This window comes from Apaloderma vittatum, unplaced genomic scaffold (genome assembly GCF_000703405.1).
Source record: "Apaloderma vittatum isolate BGI_N311 unplaced genomic scaffold, ASM70340v1 scaffold23513, whole genome shotgun sequence".
Lineage (NCBI taxonomy): Eukaryota > Metazoa > Chordata > Aves > Trogoniformes > Trogonidae > Apaloderma > Apaloderma vittatum.
Window position 1 is genome coordinate 1 of NW_009710161.1, and position 10,108 is coordinate 10,108.

General features: G+C 40.1%; 1 protein-coding gene across 1 annotated transcript; it reads right to left on the reverse strand.

Moving 5' to 3' along the window:
- Positions 1-8,258: 8,258 nt before the first annotated feature.
- Positions 8,259-9,943, reverse strand: NPY1R (neuropeptide Y receptor Y1). The gene is made up of 2 exons (XM_009867218.1): positions 9,245-9,943; positions 8,259-9,126 (listed from the first exon to the last, which is right to left on the reverse strand). The coding sequence occupies exons 1-2, from the start codon at positions 9,941-9,943 to the stop codon at positions 8,668-8,670; spliced, it is 1,158 nt and encodes a 385-aa protein (XP_009865520.1). The 3' UTR covers positions 8,259-8,667.
- Between the last annotated feature and the right edge of the window lie 165 nt (positions 9,944-10,108).

A 10,108-nucleotide genomic window follows, 5' to 3' on the forward strand; every position in this document is an offset into this window, starting at 1 on the left:
TAATCATGAAACCAACTCCTGAAAGGTGACTTTCAGTTTTGGATTTGCCTGCCCAATAGAGTGTGTAGCTGGCACCGTGTTCTTTGAGGCTGCCTTCCTCATGGACGTGAACTTCACTGAGCGCAGCACTGTTGATGTGTCGTGATAATTCGTGGGCAATTAGAGCAGAATGATGCTCAGGGTGTCCACTATCCGCAGTATCAAGCATGGTTCTAATGTTCCAACGTGTGAGTGTCAATTTGAACACACGTTTGGAGGCAGGTATCTGCCTTTGTCTCTTTGTGTTTGTTCGACCGCATCAGAAGATGCCCGTTGGCTGCGGTTAGCCGACCAGGTGGAGGGTGGAGATGAACTTTGGTTAGGCCACCTTTTCTAGGCTCTTCTCTGTGTGGAGCAAGCAGTGCTCTCCTTGAAAAAGGCTGCTTGGTCATTCAGGATGTTGCCGAACAAGACTATCATCACCGGGGTCAGTCTCGAGCGACCAATGTCCTGAACCGCCTGCATGCAGGGTTGGATCTGCGGCTTCCAGTGCACCTTATCACCTGCCGTTTCGTCCCGCTCCTGTCGCTACAGGACTTTACAAATGTGGGTGTAACCTTCAAGCCTGCACAATGGATTTTTTAGGTGAGGCTCAGCACGCGCAGAACTGGCCCCGCCCTAAACTTCATCTGCCAGGGCCTAGAGAGCTTGGACGGCGACAGGAAAGTCCTCAGGATGCAGGTTTAGTTAGAGTATCCTGCTCTTAAATGGATGGCCTTACAGGGCTAAACAAGCTCCATCTGCCCGAGTTTGGAGTTAGAGTTGTCCTCCTAGGATGGTTGCCGGGAGGCTAGCAAGCCCATCCTACCCGTGGACACACTTAGTCTGACCCTTCAGTTAAGACCTGTCTGGCATGGGAGACCCTATCAGAGGCATATGCCACCACCAGCATAGCTCGCAACCTCATAAGGGTATGCAAGCTTCTCCCCCGCGACAAGGGGGTGTCCCTGGAGAAGCTGTAACCTGTATGTCCTGCTTGAAAGAACAAACTTACTTAAAGAACAGATACTCAGTTTACCCAGTAACATTTCACCCTCAAAAATCTTTGGCAAATCTGTCAGGTCTGAGTGAAAATTATCAAGGAATTCAAAAGTCAAGGAAAGGAAGGGAGAACAGGCAGCCAAAGCACACTAATTCCCTATGGAATGGCAGGGTTAAATCATTGGTGTGCTATCCTGATCCTGGGTAATGTAAAATCTATGGGCCTAAAAAAAATCAATCTGACACCCTTCACGAGCTGATTGCATTTACCTGTTTCATCTACACCAAAATCTTCTGAACAATGTCAGAGATGTTACCACAGCAGTGGACTAATATGAGTGAGACCAGGCTCCGAATTATAATTTCATGGAGTCACTGGGTTATCTGAATGCATTACTTCCACCACAAAAACATTAGTGTTTGAATTCAAGTTTCTAGATGTTGACCTGAAGTTGCCCTCACCTTATTCTGAAGATAGCCTTTTGTAAGCAACTATTTGCAGTGGTTTTATTCATGACTGCTGCTGTTCCTGCTGTAGGAGCACCGTTACCAGGTAAATTGACAGCCTTAACTGCAGGGTGAGGTTCCTTACTACCTCGAGTGAATTTTAAATGTAAACCGTGCTGTCCAGCTGTGCGTGATCTTTTTATCTTATTTTTTTGACAAAGTGAGAAAAGCAGCAGTAATAATAAGACTAAATAAAGCCCACAATTTTAGTAGTGGAAATCTATAAATATGTATACCTGTCAAGAGCCAAAACTACATTCAGAATTGCTAGTGACCTTTTCAATTTTCCGTGAAGCAAATTGGTTTAAATCAGAAAGCCAGACAGTTTGACAGACACATTTAACTTGTAACTACGTCAAGAAAGTATATCAGAGTAAACCTCACAGAAGAACCTAAGTGGATAACTTTATTATAAGTACCAGTTGGAGATGGCTTTTTTAGTATGTCCCTTGGACTGACATGTCTCTGCTGAGTCTACACAGGTAGAAAAATGTCACTTTTTATGGCCTGCTGCCCTCTCTAGGAATCAGATATTCAGGAAAGTACTTCACCTTAAGTGTCACTTGTTTGAAGTACCTTACCCAAAGCTCATTAAGTCAATGGGAGCCTTTCCATTAACCTTGCAGTGGTTTGGGTCAGCCTTTAAGGCTCTTACCTGAACACCTGTCTAATTATAAGCACATGAACATGGTGACTGACTTCCAAGGGACTACTCCTGTGCCCAAAATGATAATAAATCAGGGCTAAATTGAAGAGCCTTGAATGTTACAATTATATTAGTAATAATGGGAAAAAAATCAGAAAAGGTGATCCAGTCCTATCTATTAAATCTCTTAAATGTACAACATTTAATAGTCTTCAAGAGAAAGAAGTGAACACTTTTGCATATATATCTTCAAGTATATTGCAAACAATGACAAGCTTATAGGCAATCACGAGGGCCATAGGTAAGGAAAGAAGATGTGTTACCCAACAGTGTCTCCTGCTAGGTCAATGTCTCCAGAAACTGGTCACTGAGAGGAAACACGAGATACGTAGACTTAGCTGACATTTAGATTACATGAATTAAAATTATATCAGAAGCTTTAAATGCAAAGGGCAGAATAACAGTATGCGACAAATATGTTTTCTACTTCTCTGCCCCCTGAAACATCAACACATTGCCAGTCACAGTTCTATAAATCCTGTATGGCCTTTCACCCATATGTTCAAGCACATATTGCATAGGATCTGTCAAGAGCATCTTTCCACAGAGAGCTTTTATTAAGAAACAGTATAAATAGCCTAATAAAAATGTCATAGCTTGTGGGGGGAAAAAAAAAGGAAAGATTACAAAGTGAAAAACAGGAGCACAGTATCAGTGTAAACACAAAGCAGGAAAGACAAGGAGAGTTTTGTTGATCAGGTTGCTCCTCTTGCCATAAAGTAACATTCTCCATGTTGTGTAGAAGTGAAAGCAAATGGATTCATGTGCAGTGAGTGTGTGCAATGAAAAGCTGTTATTTTTCAATCGTGCCAAAAAACATTTTGTTTCCTTCATCTCAAAAAGAGATCTAGATTAGTCTAAGGTGAAGAATCTTGAAATACATCTTCAGAGTAATTAACAAAGATCCATATCCTTTTTCTGAAAACAGAGGCAGGTCTCTTTATCACCTATCCTTTTTGTGACAATCACTTTGCCCAAAAACCAATTTACATGTCAGTCTATCAGCCCCAAAGACAAATAAATATCTGAGTCTCCCTTTGAATCTTTTAATGTATATCTGATAGAATACAACAAGGCTTCATCTAGATCTGCTTTTTTGCTCTTTTCCAAACTCTATTTCCATATATATCTGAAATTTTGCATCATTTGTGCCAAGCTAGTTAACCATGCTGAGCCTCTCCCATGCAGCAATTTCAAACACATTTGTTTCTGGAGCAAATTTCTTGCAATTAAGCCTGATCTATGTCAGACAAACAGATTACCAGCCCAGATCTTTGGAAAACACAGGACAGTGTGTGCCGTCAGTTTGACTGCAATGAGCTGGATGTTCTGTATGGACATAATTCCTACATAGGCTTTGTAAATTATATACCTCTGTGAAGTGCAAATTCCGAAAACTTGCAAGAAGATAATTTTAATGGAAGGAGAAGCTCTCTAAAGCACTGTCCTGAGTTGAATTTTACCAGATACTTGGGCACTTGACCAAATCAGAATACAAATTCCCGTGACTCAGAAAGCAGCTGCTGCAGGTACGAAGCACAAAGTGCCAGGAGAAGCACCGTGGAAGATGGAGGAAGGGAAGCAGCAGTCACCAGGCCCAGTGCTGGCCCTGGAAGCTGGCTGTCCCTTAGCAGCTCATATAGACACAGGAGAAAAAGAGATTTCGGCAGATAAGGAGCACCTAGAGTAGAGCAGGTGTGAGCGCCCTCGGTTTACTGCTGCAGAAGGCAGCTACCACCCTCCAGCTGAAGTGAGTCTTCATGAGTGCTCTCCTTACTGTTTGAAATACCGACTTCATTTGGACCATTAACGCTGTTTTTCATAGACAGAAATAGTGAATAGAAGCTATTTCTGGACATGGATTAATTAAAGTGTGAGAGACTAAAGCTGGTAATATATTTTCCTCTTATATGTAATCCTCAAATATTTTAAATTCCGCAAAACAGAGATGGAAAAAAATAATTTTCTTTTACATCAACTTTAGTAATGATTTAGGTATTGAGCAATGACTCAGGGAGACAGGTACCATACATTACATAACACAGGAATGAAGAGGACAAAGTAGAGCTCAAAGCTGTAAATAACCTTGGAGTTTTAAATATCCTTCAGCTGAAAAACACCTGTCAACAAAATTTACCATTTGATTATTATTATTATTTCTCTATCCTTTCTACTCAACTCAATCAATTTCATCTGTTGCAGACAGAGGTATTACTTAAGCTCATGTTTCCTACTGTTATGTATTCTTTAAAAATAAGAACAGGGAAAAAAGTTTCATTATTGTCTTCATTCCCTGTGCACGGGTTTGGTAAATTATTTGATCCAAGAATTAGGGCTCAGTCTGAACCAAAACCTCAAACTGAAGCATTGCCAGGTACTGGACTCCAGAGAAAATCCAGAGAAAAAGTATATGCCATTAATTTACTTCTATAATAAGATGAAATCCCAAATCTGAATTTTAGGAAAGAATGTGAACTGCCAATAAGCACTGCACTTTTTTATCAGTAGAGTTCTTAGGCAAAAGATTACCTTTAACCAAATTTTTCTGCTTCACTGATCTCAGTATATTTTCCTGAGGTCAGAATCCAAATTTGATGAATGGGCCTGGATTTAAACATATGTTGATTTACAGTCTGAATATAATTCAGTATCAGCTTTTGCATTTAGGAGCCATTAATAATAGCTGGTCTGTACTGCAAGACAGCAGAGTCAGAATATATGAACCCTTAGCCTTTCACACTTTCATCAGGGATGAGATGCAGTCAGCAACTGCTCAAGTGACCTGAGGGGTCCTGTCACATTAATTCCTTTTCCTGGTTTAAATCTGGGGGTTTTATGAGGTGGAAAAAAAAGCTTGACTTTTTTTTCCAATATCCAGCTTTGTCTTAGCCTGCCAAAAGCAGGTATTATTGTCACTTAATTGCCTCCTTTATTATTATCTTTTTATTTTAATGAAGAAGTGGAAGTTATGAATTACTGTACCTAGTGACAATGACACAACCAAAAGATATGGGGAAAAAAAACAATATAGAAGTGTTTATTAAGATGGTATACAAATATGCTGGTATATTTAAATTATGCAGAGCCTTTAAATGTCAGCGGTGGATAAAAGCTTAAGATGATAAAATAACTGACAAATGAAGCAGATATTAATGTTTATTAAATAGTTAAATTTGTCATTTAAGGCTATTAAATAGTTACATTTGTCATTTAAGGCTGTAGATCTGACATAAAATGTATTGCACACAAATGAGATACATTACAGATCGCTCACTGTTTTGTTTTTCTGTCAGTAGAACTTTTCTAGCAGTCTGAAAGAATAAGAGGGATCTTCAGGCTTTTTTTACAGGAATCAGCATGTGTTGAAGTGTAGGGAGTTTGACAAAACAGCCCATAGAGGGAACAAATATCAAACCAGAACGACTGAGAAATGTATGTAAAGAAATGACTGCAAAGAAATTTAGCATATAGAGGATGAGAAGCCGTGCTGGAGCTCTGAAAGTGAAAAAGAGGATTAGTGTTGTAGCCAGCTGTCAGCAGGGGAAAGTCTCCAGTGGCTTTTGAGGACTCCAATGTCAAGTCATGAAACCAAAGACAAAAATACTGCTCTCAGCAGATGCCATCTATGCCCTGCAGATGTCAGGTCAGCACCGCAGAGAGACCGCTTTTATCTTTGTCCTCATACCAAATTCTCCAGAAGAGCAACGATTGTGCTTCTGCAACTCTCTGAATGCATCTTCCTACTGAACGCTCTGCACGCTGGGTTCGTTTCCATGGGCAGCATCCCCTGTGCTATTTGTGTGACGATGTGCCAGCCGACATCCATAGCGGTGGCTCAGAAAGGCTTCTTGCAGGGAAGTGAGGAAACATATCCAAGAAGCCTGATCCCAGGACACCAGTGCAGTGGAAAAAATGTCTCCTGAGCCATCTGACATGGACAAGCCAAAGGAATGCTCCTGCTTACACTTCGCCTTGTTTATCAGGTGTTGGAAGGCAAAAAACACTTGACACGCATTCTCCGGTGAGAATGAGGTGGTACTAGATGGGCTCTGTGATTTGAGACTGAATCTCAAGGAGGAAAATGGTTGACATAGAGGAGTTACGTCGCTGTCCCACTGGAGACCTCTGAATCATAGGACGCACGGGTTTTAGGTCTCGGTGGACCAGCAGGTACTTTTAAAGTTGCTCCAACACCTACCTCTGTATAAACACCTAATTCAGCCTGATCAAAAAATTTCCAGCAAACTAACAGGAAACTTTCTCAAATAATTCTGTTTGCTTCTTCCACTGGATTGGAAGAAAGTGCTTTTTTCAAAAATGGGAGAAAACATAAAATTCACTGTGATTTTTTTTTCTAATGGAAAAAAACCACTGCGACATTCTTAAAAAAACACCGCTGGGTTTCTACACTGTATCTTTTTGTGAAAATACGCACCTCTTAGCATATGAAAATTGTCATAAAGTGACAGGGGAATAATTTCAGGAGACTCTTGTCAAATTATTAGCAACATGCTCCACAGAGAACCACAAAGAAAAGGGAAATCTCATAAAATACAAAAGGCCAAAGCTCTGAAACAAAGTTCTGTCTTATAATTCACTTTCTACATTCCCTCTCTGTTCTCAACCACAAAAACCTCCTTTTTAATTAAATTATTTGCCAGCAGAGAAATACATGGTATTCTAACACACAAGAACACATTGCTACTTTAATATTATACACTATTTATAAGACAGCACAAGGCACAGTTTTTGACTTTTAAATGCTGGCAAACCAAATAATTTTCATTTCCTAGGCATTTATCCATGTCAAATTTAGAACATATTAAATTCACCATCACATCCTGAGATCTTTTTGCTCAGAAAGATACCAGGCCAGATTTCTATTTAGGCTACATTTACATTTATACCCATTTTAAAGACCCTCTTCTCTGCCAGCATTGTTTAAAGTGACCTTGCTAAAAGAAACTTAGGGCCTATATTGTATTTTAAAAAGCTGGTTATTCAAAAAGGCATTGATTACACAGCAAAGTACACTGTATGACACAGAATCTCAACTGGCTGATATTGCTGTAGTTTGATTTACAGAACTCGAGTTACGTGGGTTTCCCTTAGCTGGGGAGCTAGTCATGTATATTTTATGCAATTAGAAGATATATAGAGAGATATATATACGTTAAGCAATAACACACAGAGCTCTATTGTGTATATTTGCCAAGTGTCTCAGCACTTCAACCAACTGTGGAAACCATGAGTTTGAAAGCTAAACATACCAATTACACCCAAACTATATCCATATCCTCTTTTTAAATTTTACAGAGCTTGATTAAACCACCCATTGTCTTGGAGATAATCCAGGTTTATACCCTTGCATCTGAATACAGAATATTATGAAGCTATACATAATTTATATAGACCAGCACTAATTATTATGAAAAGACTCAGGCAGTTAAAGCTTACATTTTTTAATACCAGACCTGATTTTCACTGTCACCTGTGAGGATGGAATTGCACCTTGTCCAGACAGTGAACAGATCCCTTCCCTTTAGATTCTGGACACAAAGCTCAAATAGAATTTACATGTTTCACAGGCTGGGGAAAGACACTACATTTCATCCCAGCAACAGTAACTCCTGACAGTGATTGCAGATGAAAATGGGGTTGTGTTTGTTGTGTTTTTTTTTAATTAAAAAGACTATATTATTAAAATGAGCTATAATCAGTTGAGACTGAAGGCCCATTTGTGCTTTCATTTGCTGTGCTGAAATATTAGAATCATCCCATTGTTCTCTGTGGGATTACTGTAGAGTTTTATTCTCATAAATGAGAACAGAATTTTTTGTCTTAATCCTGTCTTTGAACCTAAGTGATTACAGCCTGAATTGCCTCTATGAATGAGACAACTGTATGTCCCCATTTAACATATTCTACAGGTTTCACGGAATGTGTGCCTACACTGATTTTTCAGGATTTTAACACCAAAGAACCCTTCAAATCAGAATGTCCTAATTTTGTGCTGGGATGGGTGTCCTCTGTAGCCACAGCCTCCCTGTGGTTCATATTGTTTCTAATAGTCTTAGAGGGACACTCATAAAAACTACTTCTTTGGAAAAAAAATCAATAAATATATCGTTGTGCTGAAGCACATAACTGCACAAAGAAAGCAGAACAAAAGACAGCTGATGGAAACCATAGGTAGTAGCAGGTCTGACTACGTCTTATAATAAGATTCAGATATAACTGCTGCAAACATTAAAGCAGTAAAAAGGGCAAAAATGCACAGCATAGAATTTCAAAGTGACAACAATCAAAGTTTCTTGGAAAAAGATGAAAAACATTACCCATTTTGTACTAGTTATGTAATTGTGCTTGTCCCTGGACACATTTCACCCTTGATCACAATTCCAGCAGTTTGGTGTAGAATATTTATTACTTCTTTATATCTTGTAATCATCGTCGCTACTTATTTTTTTAAATGCAACTGGGCTTGCCTGCTTTAGAGAGGTTTTTGAAACATCTGTGTGCATGGTGGACATGGCTATAGTCTCATAATCCTCCTCACGAGAGCGAAAATGACAAAAATGAAATAAAAACTGCAGGTCTCTTTGGAAGTTCTTATTGAGAAATCCGTAGAAGATGGGGTTCACACAGGTAGAGATCATGGCAGTGAGGTGGCAAATCAGGAATAACAGGTTGTGGCTGCAGGTAGTGACAGGCAGGATTTCATGATTCCAATCAAACACGATATTAAAGATGGTGAGAGGCAGCCAGCAAACTGCAAATGCAACCACTATTGAGATCAGCATGATGTTGATCCTTTTGGTTTCAGAGGATCTGTACTTACTGTCTCTCATCTTGTCCATCATGTTGTTCCTCTTTTTTAATCGTATGTATATCTGTGGGAAATTCAACAAAGAGAAACGTGGGATAATTTAACCTACAACCATCATCTTTGCAAGGATACACAAACATCAGACAGAAAGAAGTACATATTGCAAGCGGATTCTCTCTTACCTTCAAGTAGCAAATAAATATAAAACACAGTGGTCCAAAGTACTGAATCACCAAAAGCGTTGTGGTGTACGAAAGTCTGGCGGTGTCCAAGGGGAACAGGTCCAGGCACACATATTTGTCCTTGTATTCATCAAATGTTATGTTCCTGAAGGGTTCATCCGTTAGCACATGGTAGATCAGGAAAGGCAAGGAGGATGCTGTGGCTAAAATCCATATGGCAGCAATCCCCATGTAGGCATGTCTGTTGTTCGGCCTCCAGCCACGGGGATTGATGATCAGCTGATGGCGTTCAATAGCAATGAGGACTAAAGAAAAGACCGAGACGGTGATTGAGGCACATTGCACGAAAGGATTCAATTTGCACATGGCCTCCCCAAAAATCCAGTGGTCCATTAAAGTATACACAAAGGTAAAGGGAAGACACATGATGGTCACTAGAAGATCTGAAAAGGACAGGTTGACAATGAGGATGTTGGTAACGTTGCGCATTTCCTTTTGTTTTAAAATAATGACAATCAAGGCCAGATTCCCAGAGACCCCCAGAATTATCACGGTCCCATAAGCCAAGGCCAAAGTGAAGACCATGGCCAAAGGCACGTGGCAATCCTCATCCTCAAACTGCAAGATCGGTGAGTTCTTCTCTGAAAAATTGAAGTGACTGGAAATGTTTCCCAGAGGAGCAAGAACCGAAGCATTCATCTTTGTTTCCAACTCCCTGCACGACGTTCACAGCTGCCTCCGTTTTCATCCGAACCTCTCTCGGTGTTCAAATCGCGCTCAACAAGCCCATCAGGAGAACCTTGGCTGAACCCACTCCTCGGTGCCACATCTCCTTCGCACCACCTGGGGAAAGAAGGGAACGAG